A 13,023-nucleotide genomic window follows, 5' to 3' on the forward strand; every position below is an offset into this window, starting at 1 on the left:
ACACTGTCAATTTCTACTATCATTTAACGGAAGATTGATTAAATCCATTGGTGTTTTAGTAAAATGCTAACTATAGGGTAGATTTTAATAAATCCATGAAACTATAAGTGATATTTTAGTATATGACTCTTTCTATTATTTAGCTTTCTCTTAATAAATTCCGTGATCTAGTAGATTTATGACAATGGTGGATAGGTCCTTTCAATACAGAATTCAGTCATTGATATTTCTTTTAGGCAAGTTCTATGACGCCAAAAGGTTATTGATAAATGTTAATATTTTTAAGGTTATTTACTAAGACACCCCTAATATTTTCATATATTTACTACCTTATATTTGCGTATTATTAAAGACACCCCCTCTACTATGCAACATCTGTTAAGCTAAATGCTGATTTGAAATAACAGGAAAACAGAAGTAAATAGACAAAAATAGAAAAATAACATAAGATAATAAATTAAGATAGAAAATAAAGGAATATAACAATATAGTATAGGCATTAAAATATATATTTTTATTATTGTCTATTTTACTTTATTTTTATTTCTGTAACTATGGGTGACATGAGACATTTTTACAGTTATTTTTGAAATACAAGAACATTCCAAAATAGATATAAAGATGATTCCAATATGCAACCGATAGTTCTTGTCAAAAAAGGAAAAAAAAAGAAAAAAAATGCAACCAACAGTAGTTCTTAGTAGTGTAGTGTCTCAAACCCATTTGTGCTATAATATCCCCTTTATTGTGATATATTCCTCCACTTGTCAATGTTTCCAATTATATAAATTGATAAAAAATTATGGGATGGAAGAATTTATAAATGATGTACAACCTAAATAAAACTTCACACTTAAAAGTCTCGAATTTGACAAGGCTTGTATTTGAATGGCCCGCAAATTTTTCGCTTGGATAAATTATTGAAACCTCCTTTGAAGTTTGGTAATTGCAAATTGACCTTTGTTAGAATGGGGTTTGGGACCTTTGTTAGAGTCCTTTAAGGCCTCATTCATTTTGTAGTAAAAATTGGGGGAGTAAGTAGGTGGGTCCCATGGAAATGCAATAATCCTATGTTCCGCGGCTGCTACAATGGAGTTCATGATAATTTTTTTCTAGAAAATATTGGCTATTTGAGTAACTAATACACTCCTAAAGGGTAGGTAAATTACCCATCTGCCGAAAATGCCAATTGCCTTGTTTATTTTGTCTTATTTTGGTAATTGTTGGCCAAGCTGAAACGCTCTCTATAATTACTTTGGTAATGTTTCCCTAGGAATCACTTGCCTAGGAAAAAATACATTCCTTTGGATAACGCAAAACAAACAAGGCCTAAAAAGAAGCATGGCAATGTCCAAAATACCCATGTAGTTATTTTTTACTAAAATGTTTATTTTCCAATTTTCTTTTCATATGAATCGCTAGTCCAAATCTTTTCAATCTTTTTTTTTTGTTGTTTATATCAATTTATCCTTCATATCAATCGCTTAAGGATAATTTTGACATTTTTGTGCCTCTAATATTATTAGAGGGTTCCAACAAAAGTGGTTTAGATGCAACGGTGTTAGAAAGTTCCACATGATTAATATGATTAATATGTACTTTGGGCCTAGTGCCATTTTGGTCCCTGAACTTTCAAAATGTGCCAATCCAATATTTGCCGTTAACTAGTTTGTTAACCAGCCATTAAGTGGCATTTGAAAATACACAAATACTCTTCGAGTGTCATCCAATTCTCTTTATTAACCATCCAAATGTTGATAAAAAATGATCAGCCCCAAATCCTTGTCTCTTCTATTCAAGAAAGTTGGAACTATTCATTTTTTATCAATGTTTGGATGGTTGATATAGAGAATTAGATGACAAAGGGCATTTGTGTCTTTTCAAAAACCACTTAATGATTGGTTGATGGACTAGTTAACGACAGGTATTGGATTGACACGTTTTGAAAGTTCAAGTATTGAATTGTCCTGTTTTAAAATTTAGGGACCGAAGTGGCATTAGGCTCAAAATTCTTGATTGGTACCCTATACTTTGGCTCGAATGACAATTTGGTTCCTGAACTTTAAAATGCAACAATCCAGTATCCAAACTTTCGAAATGTAATAATCCAATACCTACCATTAACGGACTGCCAACTAGCACCATCACGTGACACCATATGCGGATTAAATAATTAAAAATGCCAAAATTAACCTTATTGATAATTTTCAGACCATTTACCCTTTATCTTTAAATAAATAAAAGAAGGGAAAAAGGCTCTTTCATCTTTAGTCCTGGGTTGGAAAACCAGTGAAGGAGGATTTCCAATCTCCATTGTTGAGAGTGCGGACAACTCTTTCATCTCTACTTGGATGGATCTTTTAGTCCTAGGTTGGAAGATCGAAAAAGGAGGCTCTTTCATCTCTGATCTCCGATCTCCATTTGTAGTTGCTTTGTGATAATGTTAAAGTAAGTTCTTGCTGTCACTCCTTGTCCTCCTTCATTGCTAACTGACGGAGGACCTTCATATCCTTGGAGCAACTCCTATTCCTTCAGCTTTGGTTTTCAACTTCAGGATCAAGAAGACCTTTGTATTCTAGTTGCACAAACTAGGGTTTAGTTAGTTATCTAACCTACATACCTAAATTGCAACTTTAGGGTTTTTAGTAGAAAACTATTTACCACTACTTGATCATAGGTCATTTTCATCGTCCTATATTCTTGTTGTGCTCGCTTTGATTGGAACATGGCTTGGACCTGTATAGACCTGTTCATGGGCAAGGTAGCCCGACGGCCCGGCTCGGCCCCAAACGGGCTTGGTCATGTTTTTTAGCCTGCGGACTTGACCTTGGGCCTAAAAGCCCAGCTCGATTACTTTTTGGGCCAGGCTCGGGATTTGTCAAAAAAACATGGCCTGAGCTCGACCTGGCCCGGTTTTTTATATAATATAAAATATATAATTATTTTTTTATAATTTCTAAACCCTAAGTCCCTAACTGACTAATCCTTTCCCTCTTCTCATGGATACTTCTCAGTTTTCACTCTCAGAGTCTTAGTCTTTCTATAGCTCAATGAACCAATCAGCGCCATCAACGAACTAGCAATCTCTAGCAAGCTGACGTCGAGCATAAGCTAGCAGCGGCATGGAAACCTTTTTTTTTTTTTTTTACTTTACCTTCTTCGGCAAACTCAGGCACCAATGCCACAAACGAACTAGCAATCTCCAGCAAGTCAGTTTCGAGCATAAGCTAGCAGTGACATGCTTCAGCGATCTCGTCGTTTTTATCATTATCTGGTGGCGACGAACTAGGCTAGTAGTGGTAGTCGGCGACAGCGAGTGAAAGCCCAACCCGTCTTGGCCCATGAACAGGTCTAGACCCGTACAATAGATCTCCCAACATGCTCTTCAGCTTGCTTCTTGCCAACTTGGAATATGTCGTACTCTACATCATTTTCTTGTTTTGATCTGCTGATAGTTCTTGAATTGGTTTGACTTGAAGCCCATAGAAGCCCTTTCTCTTCAAATGTTGGCGAAGAATTGCCTTTTCAAGTATTCCAATTGACCAAAGTGATGCTACCTCATAGAAAATGGATAGAAACAAAATAGCAAAAAAAAAAAAAACCTTGTTTGTCTTCTCTGACGTCGTTCATCTTCTCCGATGATGATGGGATTAAAAACACTTCTAATGGTAGCAAATACACTCTGTTCCGATGATATTTTCCTAATAAAATGGTGAATATCTTTGTATGATGCTCTCTGGTGATGTTTTCCCATTGATCTTAGCTTTTCCGGCGGTGTATTCCGCTTATTAGCATGGGTGGAGAGAAACTGGTCTCTTTGGAATGTTAGAATAGTGAAGAATGGTTCCCACTCATAGAGAAAGGTTATTGTAGTGAAGGTTATTTTAGTAATTTCGAAAATGAATAAAACTTGATTATCAAAAATATAATGGGTATTTACGTCTTTCTATGCACCGATTGATGGTTCGTTAATAGCAGATATCGTATTACCAAAAAATAAAGTTTTAGGTACTAGATTGTCGCATTTTAAAATTAGAGGCAATTTTTCCTTGGGAGAATGGTGGTTCAAGGTCAGAATTTTTAGACCCAAAGTACATTTGGGGTAGCTGCCAGGTCGGAATTGATGCCAATTTACAGGCGAGCATTGGTGTATAGAGTAGAGGTATTTGATATTTTTAATATTTATAACTTTGGCCAATCAATTCACCAATTTTGATAAACATTATCTGATTGATCACCTGTTTTCCGGTATCATATTAATCATGTTTGCTCCGGTGGTACGATCCAATGAGACCGCAACTGCACATAGGGCGCCTCACAAACTGATCGCACACGCACATCCTATCATGCATTAGGAGATGGGATCTGCTCCTCACAAATGAGCGTTTCACATGCACATCCACCGTGCATTAGTAATATCTCCCGTCAATAATAACTAATAAGAACGGGAGATGCTCCCGATGAATGATAGGATGCGTCTGTGAGGCGCCAAGGTGAAGAGCAGATCCGGTATCGCATCTCCCGTACTTATAAAACGGGAGATGTTTTCAATGTACGGTAGATGTGCCTGTGAGGCGTGCATGTGTGAAGAGCAGATCCCGTTCGCGATCCAACCCCCTACGTATCCCCCCTGCATTCCCCATCCATCTAACGCGTAGCGAGCGCCTCCTAGATATATAATCTGTCGGGTCCCTCGACCTTTTGGAGGCTTGGACGGGTTAGGTTCTTAGATCTGGTCTATTCCCCCCCTCGCATAACACTAATACTCGGTTATCTATTCCTTTCTTTCTTTCATTGTTACCATCGTTAATATTTGATAGTCGATACGATTCACAGGGATTAGGGAAAGAGAGCTCCTTCATCAATGGCGGTCTTTCACCTATTCGTCAGGCTTCTTGATGGCAGATCTTGCTATCTAGAATTTCCTTCCCCAACCATCTCAGGCGATATCATTAAGACGCATCTCCACAAGGTTACCAACATCCCTCCACAACACCAACGATTATGCTCCGGCGTTCGAAACATCAGCGAAGATACCTTACTTACAGCCTCTCTCGATGGAAATTTCCCTACTATTCATCTCCTTCTTCGTCTTCTCGGTGGCAAAGGAGGGTTCGGTTCCCTCCTTCGAGGCGCTGCCACTAAAGCCGGCCAGAAGAAGACCAACAACTTCGATGCCTGCAGGGATATGAGTGGCCGGAGGCTTCGTCACGTTAATGCCGAGAAGAAGTTAGAGGAGTGGAAAGCTGAGGTTGAGGAGCGCAAACTCGAGAAGATCGCCGAGGATTTCCTCAAGAAGAAGGCAAAGGCAGTGAAGAAATCGGGTTCGGGGGATTCGGAGAAGTATATCGAGAAATACAGGGAAGATTCGGCCAAATGTATGGAAGAGATCGAAGCATCTGTAAGGGAATCCTTCCGTCTTTACGAAAATTCAAAGCGAAAGGACTTGCTCGCAACGGAGTCGGCATCGAAACGGTTGAAGATATGGTAAAATTTCAATTTTGTTTGGGTTAATTTATTTTTTTTCCTTAGCTTCTCCCTTTCCTGTCATTTCTAGGGTTTTAGTTTACTCCTAATTTGATAGTGAACTGCTTGATTTTATTAGGACGGGAAAGAGAAATGTGGATGAAAGCGATAGCGATGACGAAGAGGACGAGGATGAGATTGAAAGCGAGGAAGAAGAGAAATCTGTTGTTCTGGATGATGGGTGTCATGAAAGGCAAAATAAAGATGGTGAGGGAAGTTCAGGATCGGTTTCTGATGGGCAGTCCTCTGGCGGGACCTCTCCACGGAGCAATTTGGATGAAGAAAATGATGTTGCAAAGAAAGAAGGGTTTGACTTGGGCGAAAGTTCGGCAGGTGTTGTTCATTCCGAACCAAATGATTTTATTCAACCTGAATTGGGTGTGCGTGAAGATAAGGTCGTTAAGAGCATTGATGCCCTTGCTGAAGACGGCGGTTCTCTTGAACCTACACTTGTTAGTCGGGAAGAAATGCTCAATACCAACCCCTCTCATTCAGGAGTTACTGAAGATTCTGAAAAAGCACCCAACGTCACCGACTCAAATGATTTTGTTGAGCCAAAGCATGAAGTTCATGAAACAGGGGAAACCACTGAGTTGGAGAAGCCACTGAATTTTGACAACTATCAGTCAGCAGCAGAGATGGAGGTATGCTCACGGAAATGCCCCTGCTGTTTATTTGTTTTTCTTGCCCATTCTATTATATTATTGCTTATTTCAATTTTTGATCATTCTAGACTTTCTTTAAACCATAAAGCACATTTTTAGTAATCAAATGTTTCCACCTTTAAAATCATTATCTTTCTGTATGCATTAACGTTAATGAGATATAGTTTTGTTTTTAAAGGAGACACCTATTTTGTTTTCTTGTCTCAAAACCAAGAGGAACTTGCATTGCCAAAGTCCCTGTAATACCTGTTTACATCTCTAAGCAGTGCGAGAAATGAGAGCTTTATAACATGGCAGTTTGGGATCATATCGGCCCCAGCAAACTTGCTGAGTCCAACTTTTCCAATATTTGACACGACATGTGAACACGGCATGAAGTTAGTGGGTTTGGGTTTACCTTAATTGCGTTAGTCTACCTGTTTAACACGGGTTTGGGTTTACCTTAATTGTGTTTGTGTCTACATGTTTAACACGATTAATAAACATGTCAATTTTGGGTTGACCCACTTAACTTGAAAATGACCTGTATATGACCTAGAGTTTCAAGTATTAGATCATGTATGCATATTTGGATGAATACTATTTTTTGATCAATAAAAGAATTCATTTTATTAAAGGACAATAATATTACAACATCCCGGGAAGAGGTAAAGAGGCTTAACTCTCCCGAGAAAGGAAAAAGAAAATATGATTACAATATAGCCCAGCAAAAGCATTTGCAGTCCTCTTCACCCATTGAATCTGAACCTCCAACCCCCTAGTTAGCCATTTAGCCTCCCTTCTCTCATTTGCATATTTCCACAGTCCATTGTCATTCTGTAACCAGCTTAAAACCATGGAATCTGAACCTCCAACCCCCTAGTTAGCCATTTAGCCTCCCTTCTCTCATTTGCATATTTCGACAGTCCATTGTCCTTCTGTAACCAGCTTAAAATCAGCTTTGAGTCTCCTTCAACAATTAGTCTATGAATATTCAGCTCCTTTATCTTTCTTAAACCTTCCATTAAGGAACATATCTCAGCTCTGAGAGAGTCACCACTCCCAATGGGGCCTGAAAACAATGCAATCACCTTTCCATTCTCATCTCTGAACACCCCACCACCAACACCTGAGGGCCCAGGATTACCTTCACTACTGCCATCAAAACTCAGTTTTATGCACCTTGGGCCTATTGGGGACCACAGAGGCAACTGATGAAAACGGAGCAGAATTTGTCACTTCTAGCCAGCTATTCAGCAGCATATCTGTAGAGACACAAGCAAGCATATCCAAATATTTCAGCCAATGCACCACCCTAACCATTATTACCTCAATGATACCTTCTTTGTTACTTTCCTTATCAGAAAAAGTCTTAGAGTTCATTTCTTCCCATAAAGTCCAGCAAATGGCAGCCCTCACACACCTCCACATAACCCTACCCCTTTTCTTAGGCCATCTAAGGAAAGAAGTGGCAAACAAGCTTCGTATATCTGGTGGAGGGGTCCAACATTTAGCCTTGTAGAGGTGGACTGAATGGTATTTGGATGAAATACTATTATGTTAGGTAAGTATGACATTGAATGGTCTCTATGAATTTGTTTATATAATGAGTGATTGAATGTTTATTTTATTATTTACATCTATTTACTGTTTAACTTAAACGGGTTAATTGTGTTGATTTTATATTAATTTGGTTTATATGTGACATTTAGTAAAGAATTAAACTGGTTAATCCTTAATCGTATTAATTTGGGTTATGTGGGTCGTGTCGTGTTACACATGTAATAAATAGGTTGTGTTCGTGTTTGAAAATTTGACATGATTAATTAATCGTGTTGTGTTCGTATCGACCCATACATGATATATCCAAATGCCCCTTCCTCTACACGACACAAACACGATACGAGAACATGAATTGCCACCCCTAGCTTGAGCTTATTTGTATATGGCTTTCCTATCTTATAGTAGGAGAAATATGTCATACCCTCAGTTTATAGATGGCTGGGGTTTGCAGTTATATGATTGTATTGGGCAAGGTGATGATGCAAGTATAGTTTTTGGACAAATTTGGAGAGGAGGATATTCCCCCATTTGACTTGACTTTTAGGCCCAGCTCGGAGAGTCTAGTTATAAGAATAGCACAGATTGTATGGTGTAGAACATCATGTTTACCTCTTTAGGTTGCTTATTTCCTGCATGCATTTTAGTTACTTAAATAGGAATGGGAGTAGGTATATAACTGACTTCCTTGTAGGTTGGTGCATTAAACAGAATGGCTAACAGGATTCATGTAGGGACCCCATATAGTTAGGACAAGTCTTAGATGATGATGATCTTTCTTGTAGGTTTAGCCTCTTATGTTCTACTTCAATACTTGATGGAATCTTGAAATGTGATCATTGTCTCAAATTCAGGAAAATTCTTGTTTGCAGTTTTCTGTATTTTCATTTATTGTATCTGCAGAGGCATATAAAATCAGTTCGTTGGGAAATTTATCATTGTCATGACCTTCTAAAATAATAATGAATTGTAGTACAATAAATTCTACTTGTATCATTTATTTATTGATAGGAACACAAATCAACATAATGACACAGTTGACCAGTGGAACTTTGTAGTGTCAGTTCAAAAATCCTATAATGTCATGCAAGAGAAAGAAAGGGAAAGGAAATACCATGCAGCAACCAAATCCAGTGAAAAATGTGTTTCTGAAATATTCCCAAAAAAATATATGTATCTGACATGTTTATTCGATCATATCACTCATTTAGAAGAATCAATGGACTTATTTGATACTTCATCTTGCTGAACTGGAATAGTGGAATGACGGAGGAACACTGAACACCCTTTCCCCCATTCAGTAATAGGATCAAACTTGTTTTAGGATACTTCATTCTCGATTCTTGTATTTTGTTGCTTGTAGCTGTTTTGCTACTACCAAGACTGATATCACTTGTTGTTATAGGTTCTTGGCATGGAAAGGTTAAAAACAGAATTGCAGACACGTGGACTGAAATGCGGGGGCACCTTACAGGAGCGTGCAGCTAGGCTTTTCCTACTCAAAACAACACCTCTTGAAATGCTTCCCAAGAAATTGCTTGCTAAAAAGTGACCTTATTCAGTATGCTTTTTCTGACTTGTTTCTTATGTAGAGGAACATGTTTCCTTCTAACCAAATTATGAGATCTAAGTAAAGCATGCATGTGTATTTTTGAAGTCTTCAGAAAATCATGGATAAGGTCATGTAATATGTTACAAGTCATGTTATCTACATGCTTGAAAATGAATGGACTATGGAGCATTAGTTTGTTGTTGGCTTGCATAAATCAATTCAGTCATGAAATTAGTTTTAAACATTTTTTTGCTGTTCCGCTATGATTTAGTTTTCTCTCTGTTGAATTGCTGCCTGAGGAGTTGCTTTCTAACTCTAAAACCTTATTCAGTATGTTTTTCTCTGACTTGTGTGTGTGTTGTAGAGGAACTTGTTTCCTTCTAATCATAATGAGGTCTACATTAAAGCAAGTATATGTATTTTGAAGTCTTAAGAAAATCATGGATCAAGTCATGGAATATGTTATAATCTCCTTGAAATTGAATGAAGCTTTCATTTGTTACTGGTTTACATAGATCAATTTGTGTGTCATGAGATTAGTTTGGGTAATATATTTATCATTTGAAATGACTGTCTGTCTACTATTTTTATGTCATTGCCAAGAAGTCCAAGGCCATGGACCCCTTAACTTAAAAGGAAAGGGCTAAACACCTCAGAATTGCATGTTTCTTGTTCTGCTGTTATTAGTTGTCCTTTTTTCTTTGCATCCATGCCTTTCAGCCCTTAAATAAATGCACTTGTGAATATGCCAAATGATGACACCTAGATCAAGTCCCCACACTTGACAAAAAAAAAAGATCTAGTCCCAACTAAGTTGGGTCTAAAGTTATTGTTACAATTAGGCTCTAACTGCTTAGAAAACAAAAGATGTTATTTTGTTTAATTTTGTCAGTGAAGTATTAAATAGGGTCCATCACATTGTGGCTCCTTGTCCGAGCTTTGACAAACCATGATCATTACACACTTATCCATAAAAAAAAAAACGATCTTTACACCCAACTCCATAAAAAGTGAGGCAGAAGCACCATCGAAACAGCAATGAGAGAGTACTATGTTCATTGCAATAAGGCCTTAACCCCCCCACCCACCCCCCACCACCACCAAAACCCCAATAAGGCAGAAGCACTATTTTGTCAGTGAAGTATTAAATAGGGTCCATCACATTGTGGCTCCTTGTCTGAGCTTTGACAAACCATGATCATTACACACTTATCCAGAAAAAAAAACGATCTTTACACCCAACTCCATAAAAAGTGAAGCAGAAGCACCATCGAAACAGCAATGAGAGAGTACTATGTTCATTGCAATAAGGCCTTAACCCCCCCCCAACCCCCAATCTGCGGCCTGGCCTGTGGATGATTCTCTCATTTTCATGACTCTAATATTCCATGAATTGAATTGGCATTGACAACCCTGGTTTGAAAAATCCTAGAGCGATTTAAATACTGAAGTAAACCTAAACGGTTTTGCTTAGGTCCTTGTCTTATGACCCTACCTCTCATTTAGGTTGGTTTTAAAGTTCTTAATCTCAAAACCTGTCTTTGGCTCCTCTTTAGCTTTATCAATTTCCCATGGCCAACCTCTTCAAATATCCCAACTATAAAATTGTCAAGTCCCCCATCGCAATGATCTAATCGGAGGCTGTCTAATTATCCTCTTCTCCTCTCCCCCTAATAAAAGATAGATTTTATGTTCAATTTTCTGGCTGATGGTCAATTTATGGATGATAGAATCTGGTTGGATCTTGCCTGCAATCAAGGGCGTGTCTCTACTCCCATTATCACCGCCCTCTTTGGCTAAAACATGTACGCTTTAGCATGATTTTGGCATCTCGTGTTTAGGGCCTTTAGGCAGATATCATTCCCGAGTTAGGCTGTAACCTGGGTGACCAGCGTTCACCCATTGGCAGGAGCTTCGTGCATTGGGATACCCTTTTTTATATGTCTTATAGGCTGTGTTTGGTTGCAATGCAAATAAATTTGCACTGATGCGGAGCTGTGGCAGTGCAAATAATTTGAGTGTAAATTCTGACCTATTTTATTTTAAGTTTAGCTTATTTTGTTTGATTGCATTACAAATGAAGTAAATTAAGACATGAAGCAGAATAAAGTAAACCAAAAACAAAATAAAACGAGAATTTGCATCTTTTTTTCTTTTGCACTCCTATTCATTTGTACTAGTGCAAATAAAATTGCACTGCAACCAAGCACAGCCATGCAATGATGATGAATGCTAAAGTGCCTCACTGTTCTGAATGCAATTAAGGATGTTTTAGGGACCTAACTTGCTTGGAGTTATTTCTTGTCGAGAACGAGGAAGATCATAAGACTTTCAAAGAACAAACCTGGTGAAGCAGCTATATATCTTTGTTGTGCAATGAAATGAATACATCAAGGATATCACTACCTAGGAAGAATTTGTCCTGGCATTGATGGTATAATATAAAATGTTGAGTTTGTTGAAGAAAGACCACATAGGCTGATGTGGACAGAAAAACAAAATTACATGTAGCACTTCAAGTATCACAAGAAATAAGAAGTTGAAACAACAAATCAAGTTGGATTTTTAGGGATTTCAGACATGAACTTAAAGTACAACTCTTGAAATAGTTATGCTACAGTAACAATGGCAGTAAGCTGGTCTCCTGTGTGGACACGGAGTTATAGATGGATTGAAAGGTGCCAAAATGGGTTGATTCCTCAAAATTCAAGTTCCCAATACTTGAAAACCTTAGCTGGGGTTGAGTTACAGCTCAAACAAGAGAGCAAGCACCAAAAAGACCCTTACAGAAACAGCCCCCTTCAGCCCTTATAAGAGAAGCCGGAAGTATTTACAACATAAACCCTAGAATGTTTTTTTACACAAACAACTCCTTAAGGACAAAACTAACTTCAAGCAAACTCCCTAAATCTGAATAGGTGTGCATCCAACTGCCCCTGACTAGAATCTGAATTATAAAATGATGAAAATACCCTGAACCCAAACTGTCAACAAAACATGCATTTATATGGGCAATGTGCTTCAAGGATCTATAGAGTTCATTTTTATCCAAGAAGGAAAATTTATTTGTTATGGATCTCAGTGTTGGGCAATCAAGAAACTATATGCCAAAAGAATGGGTGGGGTATGAATATGAATGCTGAGGTGGATTTATGGGAAAACTAAAGGGGAAGGGTCAGAAATAAAGTGTTATTGAATAGGTGATAAAATAAGTGAAAGTAGAGTAGATGGTTTGGGCATTGCCAAAAAGGACATGGGGCTAGAAAATGATTTAAGGACCCACAAGACATGTTACTGAACTGGACATACAACAAGATTCATGTAGTCCCCACCCCATATAGTTGATGAGAAAGGCTTATAGATTGAATGTGATGATGAGTTGGTTAAAATGAGGTTTCCATGTTAGTGGCTATCCGCTGAGGATATGACGTGTATTTCTATATTTCAATTAGGGGTGGATTCGAGCTAAGCCGAATACTTGGCTATTTGAGCTTGACTCGTTGGTGTTAGGCTCGAGCTTGAGCTCGACTTGAGCTAGAAATTTGAGTTTGAGCTCGGTTGCAAGCCAAGTTTTTTTTTAAATAAAAAATACATATAAAAATATATATATTTTTTATTTTACATACAAAAAATTAAGAATTATAAAAATTATTTATTATTTTACATATAAAAATAAAAAAATATACATATAAAAATGTTTTTATTTTACATACAAAAAAATAAGAATTATAAAAATTATTT

The 13,023-nt window shown here is 37.6% G+C and overlaps 1 protein-coding gene across 1 annotated transcript; it reads left to right on the forward strand.

Annotated features, from left to right (window-relative positions):
* Nucleotides 1–4,702: 4,702 nt before the first annotated feature.
* Nucleotides 4,703–9,524, forward strand: LOC104600367 (Ubiquitin-like superfamily protein). Its single transcript, XM_010263272.3, has 3 exons — nucleotides 4,703–5,487; nucleotides 5,606–6,170; nucleotides 9,136–9,524. Exons 1-3 carry the CDS (start codon nucleotides 4,865–4,867, stop codon nucleotides 9,280–9,282), a joined length of 1,335 nt encoding a protein of 444 aa, XP_010261574.1. The 5' UTR covers nucleotides 4,703–4,864; the 3' UTR covers nucleotides 9,283–9,524.
* The last annotated feature ends 3,499 nt before the right edge of the window (nucleotides 9,525–13,023 follow it).

This window comes from Nelumbo nucifera, chromosome 1 (assembly GCF_055504915.1).
Source record: "Nelumbo nucifera cultivar China Antique chromosome 1, China Antique-T2T, whole genome shotgun sequence".
Classification (NCBI taxonomy): Eukaryota; Viridiplantae; Streptophyta; class Magnoliopsida; order Proteales; family Nelumbonaceae; genus Nelumbo; species Nelumbo nucifera.

Coding starts and splice junctions, on each gene's coding strand:
- LOC104600367 (XM_010263272.3), top strand. CDS start 4,865: ATGGCGGTCTTTCACCTATTCGTCAGGCTTCTTGATGGCAGATCTTGC. Junction 5,488..5,605: donor TCGAAACGGTTGAAGATATG/GTAAAATTTCAA, acceptor TGATTTTATTAG/GACGGGAAAGAGAAATGTGG. Junction 6,171..9,135: donor AGTCAGCAGCAGAGATGGAG/GTATGCTCACGG, acceptor TTGTTGTTATAG/GTTCTTGGCATGGAAAGGTT.